At 41.7% G+C, this 15139-nt stretch overlaps 1 protein-coding gene across 3 annotated transcripts in view; it reads left to right on the top strand.

Moving 5' to 3' along the window:
- LOC118415280 (protein bicaudal D homolog 2-like) overlaps nucleotides 1–6250 on the top strand; it is a 41964-nt gene extending 35714 nt beyond the window's left edge. For 2 of the 3 annotated variants that reach the window (XM_035819764.1, XM_035819766.1), the window contains one exon: nucleotides 1520–2041. In XM_035819764.1, the coding sequence (XP_035675657.1) occupies nucleotides 1520–1573 (54 nt within the window). In that variant the 3' untranslated portion in view covers nucleotides 1574–2041. Of the gene's footprint in view, nucleotides 1–1519; nucleotides 2042–2511 lie in introns of those variants that run through there. The other variant, XM_035819765.1, reaches the window with a different exon arrangement.
- Nucleotides 6251–15139: the final 8889 nt, after the last annotated feature.

The raw sequence follows: 15139 nt of genomic DNA, 5'->3' as shown, positions 1-15139 counted from the left end.
GCATTTAGATCATTGTCACACCTTTTTTGAAAGGGGGTACAGCATGTCAAAGGTTTTACGTATTCTACCTGGTAAATACGGTCTCTCAGGGTAGTAGATGCCATTAGAATGCCTTTTCACTGTGCATCATTGTCCGATCCACCTTTCCTGTTGCTGTACATTATCTGTACTTTGTGAGAATTAACCTTCTTCCTACTAAGGTAACACCTTTCTGTACGTGGGAGAAGGTTGAACAATCTGTACGTAACAACATGGCTTTCTTGCCAAGATAGTCACCTAAAACTACTACTGGTAACACTTCTTGAGAAGAGGTGTAACAAATTTTACAAAGGATACATTTCTCTTGGTGATTGCAGAAACAGAATCCCTATGGAAACTGATGGTCATTGCAGCACTGATGTTTTCATGCTGCCTGAAGGTACATGTAGCGTTGTTGCCGACTGGCATGGTAATTTCATGCTAATTAGGGCTTCTTAATTTTTCTGGGTGAGCAATGTAAAGAAAAGATCTGCAGAAAAAAATCTATCCTGTTATACATGATGTTGTCAGAGTGAGCTTGGGTGATATCTTGGTAAGAAATTGCCATGACACTTTACTATCCTGCATCCATTATATACCTCACAATGTCAAAATCATGTCAACATGCAAAAGAAGTGAGTGGGCAAGGTATGGGATTGGGTTTAAAGATTTAACTTTTTAAAGCTGCTTTGTAATGGGTGTCAGCAGTTACAATAAAACCCTCTAGTTTCAAAACAGTAATGCCACAATGTGCAATAAAACTACTAGTAGACCTTTTTTGGGTCACTCTGATCCTGTACCTTGTCCAGGCACCCCTTACCACTTTGACATACAATCTCTGTGCACGAACGTGTAACCTGTCCACTTTTCTGTCTTCAATCTTGTGTCAGCATGGACAATGTAGTTAGCACGTCATGATGGGCATGCTTTGGACATAGAAGGTAGGAAAAGTGTATGACTAGCCTCGGCTGTAAAAGTGGTTGTAGAGGTATGATTTTGATGGCATTGTACTTAGTTCTCAAGCAAATGAGGCTATGAGCTGTGAATGAATGTACCCTGCCAAGTATGTGCAACTACTGTCAAATTTGTCTGACAAACTCTTTCCTGACTTACTGTGATGTCATAAGAGACTTGCGTGTCACTGTCATGATCTAAGCATTGACAATTACTGGTAACAGCTTGTTCTATGTGATTTGCCCCTTTGCTACCTGCAATATGCTAACACTGTGTAAACACAATAACACATTATGGCAAGCATGTCTACTTATGGCATATCTAAGACATAACAATTGCAGTTTGTATAGCCCTACTCTTAACATAACATTTCGGTCTGTGTTAGCATGAAGGCTTACCATCAGTGGTACGTAACCTTGTCTTCAACTTGAAGAATGAACCAACCAATAGCCTGTCAACTTACAAACTTTGGTATTACTATAATTATGCAAGTGTCAACCCCTTTGGTAATGTCTTAAAGTGAGAACTAAGACTTGCCTGGTTTCAGAGCCATCGCAGGGATTCGGAGCCCCGCATCAGGCGCCATCGAGACAAAACCTGAAGCACAAGCCCCATGCTGCATATATAGGAGAACTCTCTCACTCTCCCTCTAGCGCTAAAGTGCCAAAGCTAGGGGAGGAGGCCTAATCCAACAGTGCAAGAAAGAACGACTAGAAAGGAGTTAACGAAAGTGTTAAACGTTCACGTGTGTTCTCAGTACTACTGCTAGGTGTTAGTACCATGTTACCTATCACAGCATTAAGGTACATACAGAATGAGAACACAACTGACGACACTGTGAAAGAATAGAGAATTCCCAGTCTTCATAAGTCAGTGTATCGATGACAACAAAAGTGTTCTTGGAATAACCCAGGAGAAGGTAGACATTTCTACAAAATGACAACAGCAAGTTTCTTAAACCATGCCTTTAGCTAGCTTGCGGTGTTGTCTTCACTATAGGTGCAATCAAAGTAACTCTTTTATATGTTCAGCATCATGTATTATTACCAACACAGTGCCCCCAAAGGTGTTGTAGTTTTGGTTAGGGTAGTCTTGCCTGCAAATTTGCCATACTTGATGTATATTGAAAATTTCTGATGCCATATTGTCAAGGAAGTTACTGTTAACACGTTTAGGTGAGGATTCAAGAGTTTTACCTTAGCTGCTAGAATGGCCCTCAACATGGGGTAGTTAACATGCATGTTGTGCATCTATGCAAGGTGGAAAAATCAAGTCATTCCCAAAGTGGCATAGCAATATGTTGTGCAATTTTTGTTTGCAACTTTTATACAATTCGTTGTCTTCAATATGAAACTAAGTTATAAAGAACATTCTACTATTACTGTTTCTTTCTCTTACTTCTTTCTTGCTACATTTTAAACACACTTGTCTTTGCATTCCTTTGCTATTTATTACCAGTGAGTGGTTTATTTCATTATACAGGTATATCGGCTCTTATTTAACTATGGTTTCTTTCTATGATTTTCCTCTTTTCCACAGTGTTAGAAGTCATGCATGTCAGCAGCCATCTTTGCATGTGCATGGGCCCTGTGGACCGATCCACCCGCTGGTCACCCCCTCATCTATGATGGTTTCTTCCGAGTGGGAGGGGGGCAAGGAAATGTACTATAGCATTGAATTTCGTGACTCTTAAACTAACACTTTTGGTGGTATTGTATATTATCGTCTCTTAACTATAGAAGTGCATTTGTTCAATGTATTGTAACAATACTAATTATATAATGGAATAATGGGTAGGCCTTAGAATAAGTCATATTCACATTCCAGTTATGTGGTATAAGTGTTCTAATACACGTATATAAAGCATGTTTATGAGAGCATGCTTGTTAGCCTTTTATTGAATGGCTTGTTTGGCTTGGTAATGGTCATTAACACAGAAACGTATTACAAGTTTGTGTGTCTATTCAGACTAAGTAAAACAGCTCAAAGTATTCCAGCCAAACCAATCGTGATCCCACCAATCAACCTGTAAGTGTAAATGAATTTTTTCTTCCAAAGCCTATATTCTTATTTTTACACATATATATTCAACGCAATCTATGTTTTGTATTATTTTTAAAGAAATTGGCAATTTACATTGTTATCAAATATTTGCAAATGCTTACGGTATCAAAATATCCATTTATAAGCCAATATTGATCATCTATTTATATGAAGTACAGCACTTCTTGCAAAAAAATTATGCAGTAATATGTTGCAGTTATTTATTCATACTACAGCAACTACTCATTTTCTATCAATGTTTAATATTCAGATTTTGAACTCTACTGAAAGAATATGTGAGCACTTGCTTATACTTTGTTATAAACAGTTATACGAGATCCTAGGAAAGCCTAGTTTATATATTGTTACTAAAGTCCAGTCCTTTTGGTAGTAGAAAGGGCATTTTTAGTGCTGCATGTTTTGGCGACGCCTCAGGGGCGGAGCCGTCAGTATATTACATCTAGATCTTCCATGTTACGTTGTATAACAAAGTACAGTATATGGGTACTGGTAAAAAAGGTTTCAACCACTATTATCTAATAAGCTGTTCTTTGGTATCTTTCAGTGGAAATCTTCGATTATTATAAGATGCAATTAAGTGAACTAGGGTATTCTTTGATTCTTGAAATAGTTGAACTGTTATTTCAACAGTTATGTATTCTTTGATTGTTTACCAGTGTAGCATGTATGGTAAACCGTGTGATCAAAATGCCAGTATATTTTATGTATGATATTTGCATTATTACGCAGTGTTGTCATAGAAGTCACTGGTAATGATGTTAACAAAAGACATTGAAAGATTTTTTTGTGAGGGGACAACATTAAATGTGCCCTTGTTGGTGAGTTGTCCATTTCAGATTAGGCAATAGTTTCTATGAAATGCCATTAGTACTGGATACGGTATTGCAAGTGGTGGTGTATTACCAGATTGGTGATTATGTCCATAGCCATCGTGTTATATTCTAACATCTATATAATGTCATAACTATTTTGAAAGAAAGTATGGTACTAAATGCTTGTCTAACAAGGTTGACAGGTGAACGTTCAGTAAGTGAATTATTTTGTTAGCATGGTTTTAAAAGGGAGCCGCCACCACAATGGTGTCTGCTCTCAGATTTCAGATTGCAATACTTATGAAATGTCATTATTTGATATATCCTATAGCGTATTTCTGAATACTCCAGTATACCTCCTGTGCCATAGCTGTGTGATGATTGGTACATGATTTTATGGTCTTATTTAGTATATTACAGTAATATGTTATTGAATGGCGCTAATCCAGATGTGAAATATGTTACAAAACCGATGCACAGATCATATATGATGCTGCCACGAAGACGATTTTCCATCTAGTCATGTTGTTCACATGTAATTATGTCAATTGTGTGACACTTTGGGATTCTTGCTTGCTGTTACATTGTCTATTATTGTATTCAAGTAGGTAAGGACTCACCTATACTATACTGTAACCTTCATAGCAACCTGCAGGGCTTGACATTGTTGGAATACTGTGAAATGTTTTCTACTTGTATATTAGAATTCAAGCTGCCAGTCAGCTAATCAAAATACTGATATACAATCAGAAAACATAAGTAGAATTGTCAACATTTTCAAGCAAATGTGTTATGTTTGCCTTCACATGGTCTAGTGTAACAAGCTACTGCCCGGTTTGTTCTTTCTCAAACAAAGACCAGCCCTGTCCTTCCACTTGCTACATTATGAAATCGAACATCACAGGAGGTCTGCAAGCACCTCCAGTAACCATGGTGACAGGCGTCTGATCGAGGTCATTGCCCTTATTTGTTTGGAAAGGGAAGAGAAGAAGAAGAAACGGAGCAAAAACAAAATTCCCACCTTTTGTGAAGGTAGACATAATAAACCAAAGCCCTGAAACCTGCTATGAAGGATAACTATTATAAAGGGATGACTACGATGTTGCTTACTTGTACTAACGTCATGCTTTGTACTTGCAGTGCTTTTTCTGATCAGTGTTATCAAAGTACTGGCAGCTGTAGAAGAAGCAATGATGTGTTAGGTAGTAATACACTTCACCACTGACTAGGGCTGTGTACCTAATGTCCATACCTATGAAATAGTGTAGGTACATGTACAGGTATGTACAGGTGTACCTGGACCTGAGTAAACTGAAATACTAGTGGACACCAATTTTAAGACTTAGGTCTTTAAGATGGGTAAATTCCTTGTCAACGAGGACTGTTGTGGCAGTCCTACGGTTAAAGAACTTGCAAGAATATTGCTTTGAGATACAATTATTCAAAAGAGAGTTGGTTACTTGTATGACTTACAGATATTTGAGCAAACTTGTTTAAGCCCGGACCTTTACCTAAATTACTGTACCTGTATCTGAAATATGTTTAGGTACACAGTTCTACCACTGACTGTTTTTGACAGAGATGTTGTCACAATTGCGAGCGTTTGTTATGCACGAGTAACTAGGGGCACGACTTGTTGCCAAAAAGCGATGAAATACGCGCTCACGAGATGTACATGGCCCAATTGACTAAGAACACAAAAAGGAAAGAAACTGATATAAACCTGGGTATTCTCTGGGAATTGTGCCTTGTAATATGTTTCACTGCATACCAAGTCTATACGTAAGAAAGATGTTGGCCCATACTTGATGGGTACAAAAATGACGCATTTTTGAAGTTGCTAAAAGATGAAGCGTTTGTTTGTTTTCTAACCACCGGTGGCGACAAGAATTTGCCCATGTACAGGAGGAGCTTTAGGGGGTTATGAAAGCATCAGAGTTGCCATATTTGCTGTTTGTTGCAAGGAAATGGTGTTCGGTAGACAGTAAGTGTAAGGAATGTCATGATTTTGCACAACCTCGTATACTTAACACTGCAAGCATGCACACAACCCAAACATTTTCAACAACCTGGGGTAAAAGATAGGATGCTTACTAGCAAAGCTGATATTTATGTAAAGAAAGAAAAACGTCCAATGAAACAATTGTCTAAGATATTTATTACATAGACTGGCCGTATATAGAGACAAAGCATTTTTATATTTCCACAGCGAAAGTTATTGGGTAAATCAAGGCACAATTTGTATCAAAGTACCACTGAACCATGCCTTTCTAGTCCTTTTGATGTCACAAGAGACTCGGAGGACGGACGAGAACCTCCTATGTAGTAGAGAACTACGTAACGTGTTCTTACCCAAAATTTTGATAAACAAACAAAAAAAATAAAGGAATATTAGAGGTGTATTTTGTGTGTTGTCTTCCTTTTCAAGTTAGCATGGTTGGAGTTTTAATGTAATATTTTAGATAACAACCAGTCGTTATTTACCTTGCCGACGTTTCGGTGACTGTTACTTTCTTCAGGTCAATACTGACTGGTATTACTTTACTGTACAGCTAGGTGTACAGCTAGCAACTGCAATGTTAAGAATGCGGTACCAAACATTTCGGGGGCTATAACAGAAAACTGGAGAAAAAACTTTCCAAAGCGAGGAAATCCCAGAGCCTTACAAGCTGACTCTAAATTCCAACAAGGTCACACTGACTTGGTTTTATGCTTAAAATCCTCTGTAGACCCCAGAACATGTGGGTGACATGTGTTTTTTTAACAGGTGAAAATCAATGTCGTTCATAACATTAAGGTAGTCTGGCCTAACATACACTCGACATATCACACCAGGATGGTCATGTGGTTCGCAAAGACCATGCTGAACAAGACCAGGCAGATGTAACCAGAGGACGTGCCCCTTGCAGAGCCGGAGACACCTGTACAGTCGTCCCACTCCGGCTCTGTAGGGTCCGGGTCTGTCAGCTTCAGGCCTCGCTCGAACAGTACAGGCGTTTCAGAGGGATCGCTTTGTAGGAGCTCGGCGGACCTGTCTGTCTTGGGCTACCGAATAAACTGTCCCAATAGCCGCCCGTTCTCGGATGGCCCCCAGGGTAACATGTAAGCAAGGTCCATGGTAAGTAAGCCATTGGTCCAAACCCTATATGGCAATTTTAACCGCGAACACTCCATTTTGTCCCTATAGCTACTCCAAAACAAATTATCCCTGCGAACGCAAGGGACATCGTGATCGCTCTTGCACACCGGGTAGGTACCAAGTTTACATTATCAGCTACTCTTATTTAGCATTACATGAATAGCATCCATTTTCACAAAGCAGTCAGTATATATCGCTCATTTTATTGTATCTTAAAGCTGGTCTATTTAGTTTAACTTGATCGCAACAGCGTAACAGACTACGGGCCCAACAATAGGGCAAATGTACAAAACTGGCGGGTTCCTCACTGGTGTTCCAGTACTGAATCAACGGTTGAATCGGCCTTACGCCGGCTTTACAATCCATGCGAACGCCGACCGAATTTATAGATCGGTCAAAGCTAGCCGTATTTCAACATCGCCCGAGCATCGGCTGTATTTTTTTAAACAATCGGCTTCGTCACAAATTGGACGGGGCTCGGTGTTTCACTACGGAGAGTTCAAGTGATTGTCCTTTCTGCTTTTTTTTTAATGTACAACTGACATCACGCGGAGCTTGAAAAAGTCGCCCGAAGCCCGCGTAATCGCCAAACTCCTGCCGAAAATGTCATACTCCGGCCGAAAATGTCCATTTAGAGCTCGCGCTGACAAATCGACCGAGCTCAATTATTGATTTGTAAACGGGGCTTTAGCACTGGGCGGTCAGTGCTGACGAATGGCCTTGTTCCAGTACTGAAGCTCACACCTCAGCACTGGATTTCCAGTGCTGAACTTCTCCGAGCACTGGTTTTTCCAGGTCTGAACTCCTAGCAACCCTTTACAAATCAAGAGTTTAGCTCGGCCGATTTGTCGACAAGCTCCAAATGGACATTTTCGGCCGGACTATGACCGGCGTTTTGGCGGTTACGCGGGCTTCGGGCGACTTTTAAAAGCTCGTCCGTCCGCGTGATGTCAGTTGTACAATAAAAAAGCAGAAAGGACAACCACTTGAATTTTCCGGAGTCAAACACCGAGCCCCGTCCAATTTGTGATGAAGCAGATTGTTTTAAAAATATACAGTCGATGCTCGGGCGATGCTGAAATTCAGCAAGCTCTGACCAATCTAGAATTTCGGCCAGCGTTAACTCGGCCCAAACCCTGGTCAACTCGGCCAAGCTATTTCTTCCCGCCTTGCTCGTCCTGATTGTTGACATCCGCTAGCCCTTGCGATCGGAGTCAACCTCTTGCTATGTAGTTGTGTCCGCTATATGTGCTACTCAGTTTCACCAAAACAAACACTGTTCTTACTGAACGATCTGTATTAATTCGTTCACACGTGGCAATTACTTCACATAGCCTTATATTGTTATAACCTCGTAATACTTGTATTATCATAGACTTGATATCACAGAGAGTAACGACTGCTTTCATACTAGAGTCACAGACGACACGAATGCTAGTCAAGGTTCTGAACACAGATTGCCTCTGCACAGTCAAAATTATCCGTATCTTGCGTTGTCTGTATTTGTATAACCTACTTCGAAAAACAATTGGTAAACGTAATGATGTATATTCTATACTGTGTTGTTACCAGGGCTAGCCGTTGAAATAGCCTTCGGCTAGTTGGGTAGCCCGGGCTGTATTTCTCTGTACAGCCGAATAAATCAAACGAAAATCTCTATATGCGATGGAAAATATCCAACTATAAAGAAGACTATTTCCTTTCCCCTCAGGTGAGTGTACACCATGAGGCTGTTCGTCTGTGTGCTGCTTGTGACGATGGTTTTCACCGCAATGCTGATTGACCACTCGGAGGGCTTCTTGTGGGGTCGCCGGCGGCGTAGAGGTAAGCTGGAAAATGAAGAGCTGCCGGGGTACGAGAAAGAAACGAGGTCCCTCCTGGATAACCTACATGACCTGTTGGATGAAGTGGATGAGCAGCTTGACGCACGTGCACAGAAGGTACAGGATCTGGAGGAGCAAGAAGGTAAGAAAAATCACGTTTTGCTGTCCCTTTTTTTACCATGTACTGTAAATACATTTAAGAAAACCAGGCAAAACCCGGCAGAGGCCGGAAGATGGAGTCGGCCAAATATATACATACTTTGTATGTGTGATAGATATGTGGAACTATGAACAGCCATATTGTTAAAACCCTCCATGTATTTTTCGTTATGGCGGTCTGGGATCCCCCTCAGAGACCCTCTAAAATCTAACAATTTATGGCTGAAAATTACTGAAATTTCGTTGGCTCTGCTGTCAGATCTGATATGTATGCTTCTTTTCAGACGCCATGAGGCGACGCTGACTCCTGTACCCGGCATGGAAGATCAACGGAAGACCGGCGTTTCCAGTGATGTGCAAAAATTAAACGCCGTGTTGACAAATAAAATTCATAAAAACGTTAAATATTCTTTGTGCAGTGTAACTTATTTCTAAGAACTTGTGATATTTGCTGGCCTTAATTGTGTTCGTAGTTATGATCGAAGTCGTATGAATAAAGTAGAGTGGCAGGATTTTAAGGGGGAAATGGAATGTGACAGGAAGAGGAGGCGAAATGACTTGCATACTGACAGGAAGTAGAAGTCAGGGTCGTGTTTTGCTCATACAATACAGCCTCTATTGCTATAGACGATATAAAGCAAGAAGTTTTATTTTCGTTTTTTTTTCACATTCTCAAAATGCGAGCTTGATGAAAATCTTATACTGAGTAAAATTAGTGCCATGTCTGCAATCTAAAATTTAAACCATAGAAATTTCTTTTTACGTACTGTAAAGTCTCACTGGGATTCAGCTGAGTAGGCTTACATTGCACATTGTTCATTTAGAAATAGTTACTCTATACACCTAGTTTATTTTTCTTGACATGTAGTCGGCCGTTAGCCTGGAATCCAGCCATATTGTGCTTTGGTCGTTTCCCAGAGGTACGCTTCCTGCCAATGCGACTGGTGATCGTTACCATTCGAACGATCGCGCGCATGAATGTCATTTATAAAATCAAGTCATGTGGATTAACATTCTGTCGTGATATCACATCAGATTGGTCATGTAGTTCGCAAAGACCATGCTGAACAAGACGAGGAAGATGTAACCATAGGACATGTCCCTTGCAGAGCCGGAGACACTTGTACAGTCGTCCCACTCCGGCTCTGTAGGGTCCGGGTCTGTCAGCTTCAGGCCTCGCTCGAACAGTACAAGAGGTTCAGGGGGATCGCTTTGCAGGGCTAAAGAGAATACTTTACCATCTTTCTGGCCTATGATAGCAACGAATGCGGGGCTATATGCTATCGGTTCTGCTCGACAGAGAATGTGGTAATCAGAAACGGTAGGAAGAACTAGACCACGTCCGGTCAGACCGATTCTGAAGTATAACTTGTTGTCGGTCGTGTTCAGGGTTATCGTCAAATTGCCTGCCGCGTGGTTGCCATAGACACCCTCGTAGTCACGTTTGTCTCGCGGGAAGTTGTCCGAGATCTCGAGGAGGACGGTGCTGTTGGGCTCCGGTCTCGTCCACCAAGGCTCAGGATACGTGCAGGCTGTGGTGGCGTTTAGCCAGTGGTCCTTGCCTATTGGTGAGCAAAAGAAATAATAGACATTAAAATTTCAGTTTTTCTCTTGCTTATTTCTAAAGGCCATCAGTCACACATAGCCTTCCATGGTCTCCCGACATTCTCCAGGCCATAGTACACTCTCACTGCACTTGCGTCACTGCGGGGTTCGAAAGATACTCGACGAATGTCAGGAATAAAGAACGAATTTTCTTACTTTTTTGTGTATTTTTTGTCTTCTGAGTCATAATTTTTCGTATTACACAATACCTAAATCATAAATTGAAAAAAATTTAGAAAATCCTAAAACAGTGACGCTGTGAAGGAACCCCGCAGTGACACAAGTTTGACGCAAGTGCAGTGAGACTGCACCTAACTAAGCCCATCTGTGGTTGGGCGTTGCTCAGTGAGGTTTCCTTCTTTTTAAAAGTTCTCTGCACGTTTTTGACAACTTAAAGGTGACAAGGTCATATGTTGCTCGGATGTAACCAGAGAAACGAACTGAAGCTAGAAAAGTGTGTGTTCCTGGCTACTCCCAACCTAGCAGCACCAACCTTAGTCGGTAAGAAGTCAGGAGGAATGTCGGGGGGAGCTCCATGCCATTTATCTCTCGGCTTGAAATATTGTCTATGGGTTTGCAACGGTCTGTTTTCATCCAACCAAGAATTTCGAGGTTACAACGTTGGTATCTCCAAAATTAAGGGAGACGATCTGTGACAGAAACGGGGAAAACGTAACCATTTTTGATCCCAACCTCTACCTTGAGATTAGAAACTTTGTACCTTCGAATGAAAACTCATCTATGTTGGTAGGAGACATAATCACGAAGTTAAGCTTCGTTGCAACACAAATTTAGTACGCATTTTGGATAAGATACAATATTGGTTTGTGACGTGGGGGGGGGGGGTGTCATCAACCCTCATTGAACCGTGAAGGTGGTAGATTCCGCCTTCCCGCCATTTACGATTCGCTCCTGACGTCATCACACATCCGACTTCCGGAACGTGGTGAGATATCTGACGAAGGTTGGTGAGATCGGCCGAAATTTTACGGTGAGTTTTTTTCTTTTTTTGTGTTGGAACAACGTAAAGCTTTCGAAAATAATTTCATCAGGTTGATGGATCATAGGACATAGGAGTTTTCTTTTACACAACCAGTTTTTCTCACCTGCTGAAGTTTCGATTTCTGTCAGACATCGATCTTTCTTTGAGCTTCTAACTGGAGTTCTGCTTCTCGCCGCTATATGCAGCCGATGTAGGTTGCGCTTTCGCGGTGGCGAAAAGGTTATAGACAGAGAAGACAACAGACGAATCCGTTGAAATCAAGAAGCAGTTTAGGTAAGGAAGTCCACCCTAGTGACGAACCGGGACGAAGGGGGGTGGGGGGGGGGGGGTGGTACAAGCTAAGCCACGTTTGGGATAGTGTTCTCGCCGGAAAAGCGCCACCTACATCGGCTACAAGCAGAACTCCAGTTAGAAGCTATACTTCGAAAGATGTCTGACAGGCAGGTGAGAAAAATGGTTGTGTAAAAGAAAACTCCTATGTCCAAAGCTCAATTTCGTAATCAAACTTTGTACCTGTGAGGATATCTCCGACCATGCCGTGGATGATTTCGTGGACGTCGGAGGCCACCCCTGCCGTACTGGGACCATTGACGGAGGTATAGACTCCTCCCGAAGCGTCAGGGTACAGGGTTAGAAGAGAAGCAAAGCCTGCCACACCACCGCTGTGTTCCAGTCGTCTGTATCCTGAGGGCAAACATTCACCTTTATCCGCGGGTAACCAAAATCCGTTGCTTTTAACAACTTTGTAATGTCAACTCTACGGATTATGTTTTCAAATTTTAACGTTTTCAAAATATCACAGTTTGTAACCGCCATCCGTGGACTTCATATCATATTCCTAAATATCCTGTTTTTGAAAGCAACGGATATAGGTCAATCCGCGGATAAAGGTGAATTAATGTTAATCTGATCTAGAGTTCCACGCACCTTCACCAAATTAACAAGGTTTATTATGAAGAAACCTTATAGATTGTTGATGTTATGATGGTCATGTTCTTAAAATTTGTAGATATAACTGGGCTGTAGAGTTCCCTTTATTAGTGAAATCTTAGATTAAAATCTTAACTAACCTTTTCGGCTGATGTATTATAAATGTTTCTCAGTCATTATGCAAATAATGTCCTCATTAGCATAAATTATCAGCTGATCGTCTTTGTCTAACCAAATAACAAAATATGTTTTAATTATTGTGTTGTCCAAAGTATGAAAGTCTTCTATTAGCAAACAAGGCTATCATAGCATTTCCTCATATATTATGTAAATAAGACCCTGATTTGCATGCTTTGTGCCTGATAATGTTCACTGTTACTTAGCTTTTGAACTTGACCTTCCTTTTCCCAACCTCTACATATCTGCCAAATATCATGCAAAACCATCCGCAACGTCTGGAGTTCTGCATTCTGCAAATAAACGGGCACACACACTCGGCCCGCTGCAGTACCGACGGAAAATGTCAGGTCAACCTCTTTCGAACTGTACGTTCCGTTTTGCAACCGCTCCTGAAATACCAGATATCATGAAAATCCATCAAAAGCTTCTCAATATACGTTGATTGACCTACATTTACACCCACAACCGCAAGTCTACGAAAACCTCGCCTTCCGCACTGGTGTTCCAGTGCTGAATCAATTGTCTGAACGGCCTCAGCACTGGTTTTCCAGTGCTGAAATTCTTTCAGCACGCGTTTTCCAGTGCTGATCGGCCTTGTTCGAGTGCTGAAACTCCCTCAGCACTGGTTTTCCAGTGCTGAATTTCTTTCAGCACTCGTTTTCCAGTGCTGAACTTCTGTCAGCACTCGTTTTCCAGTGCTGAACTGCCGCCAGCACTCGGTTACCAGTGCTGAAATCCGGGGATATCGGGGCCGGGTCAGGGCAAAGGTCATTCAGCACTGGTTGAAACTGCCGTCAGCACTGGAACCGAGTGCTGATATACAAAAACCTCGCCTTCCGCACTGGATTTACCAGTGCTCGAGGACACTTCAGCACTGGAAAACCAGTGCTATGAAATCTTCAGCACTGGAAAACGAGTGCTGACGTCTTTAAAGGACTGGAACGATGTGCGAACCAGTGCTGACGTCCTTCCAGCACTGGAATCTCCCAGTGCTGAGAGGGGTACAAGACGTAAATTCGAAGGAAAGATAAGTTATTTCGTGCAAAGAAAATTGTAGTTGTGCTATCCATTCGTTATTTAATTGAATATATGTATACTGTATAAGGGATATATATCATTTATAAAATGAATGAATGAATGAAGACCTTTATTGCACATTTTTTATAAAGTACTGATAGCGGTACTAGTAAAAGGACGCAAATTTGACTAAAGCTACTTCATGCAAAGAAAACTTCGTGTAAAGTTGTGTATTTTATTCGTTGTACATGTGTAATTGAAAGGTAGATATATGTATATGTGTAAGAGGTGTTTAAGGGATAGCTGTCATTATAACAATAAGCAACTTTATTGTGTGATTGTGATAGATATAGCCCTTTTGGGAAAGATTTGGGTGGCCCTGAAAAGGGCCGGGGTGCTGTGAGGCAGACCGTCAGCCTGCCTCCTCGTTGTTGTTGTCGTTGAAGAGGCGCCGCTGAACTTCCAAAAGGATGAGGTCTGCCATAGGTGACGTTTATAATCCAGGAATGTCTTAAGTTTAGTAGTAAAGCAAAGGACGTATCGTAATTCCAAATTACTGTATATCTCAGAGTCTCCCGATCTCTCAGCACTCGGTTTCCAGTGCTGAATATTCGTCAGCACTCGTTTTCCAGTGCTGACGCCATCTTCAGCACTGGGTTCCAGTGCTGAAAAAGGAGGGGGAGGTTTTCGTAGTTTTGCCCCACAACCACAGCTGCTCAACCGAAAACAATCTTGTCGAAGGTAACAACTAGGTCATAGGTCACCTGGTTCTTAACACACTGGGTCATATTACGATGTTGCATGTGAAGCGACAACGAGGCAACAGTGATGTAAAATGGTCTTGTCACCAACCGAGATCCACAAACACGGAAAGATATGATGATGATCACAGACGGAGATGTTACTTGTTCCCTCTGCATTACTGCTCCACAAACCTGGCGTGTTGTCGTAAATTAGAGCATAATTCCCACAGGTGTCCAATCTGATAACCTGGGTACCATTCTCCGCGGGTCGGCTTTGGGATGCTTTACCCGGCCCAATGCTAAGGCACCGACCTGCTTTTGTCAGTCTGTCTAGTTATCTGCCCTTTGAGATTTGGCCGCCAGAGCTTGTAGCCGGCCTTTGGAGTTTACGCGACGAAATCAACCTAACCCCGTAAGAACCCCCCGGCCCTCGCCTGTAGCAATTAACTGCACGGGCGGCCACCCCTACACCGCCGAAGAGCAACTCGAGCGCCTCGATGGTATGGTACCCAGGCTACCAATCTGACCGTATGTACCGATTAGTCAATCTCCGCATACCTGTTTATACCTATATCGTTAAATGCCATTTGTTAACGTGTAACTGTGTCATGTTTATTATGTATATAATGTGCCGCCGATTTAAAGGTGAAATAAAGTGCAAACTTCAAAGTTCACCCACGTGAGAAAAACGT

This window comes from Branchiostoma floridae, chromosome 5 (genome assembly GCF_000003815.2).
Source record: "Branchiostoma floridae strain S238N-H82 chromosome 5, Bfl_VNyyK, whole genome shotgun sequence".
NCBI classification, from domain to species: Eukaryota; Metazoa; Chordata; class Leptocardii; order Amphioxiformes; family Branchiostomatidae; genus Branchiostoma; species Branchiostoma floridae.
The sequence above is the reverse complement of the archived record's forward strand: the minus strand, read 5'-3'. Positions and strand labels throughout refer to the sequence as shown.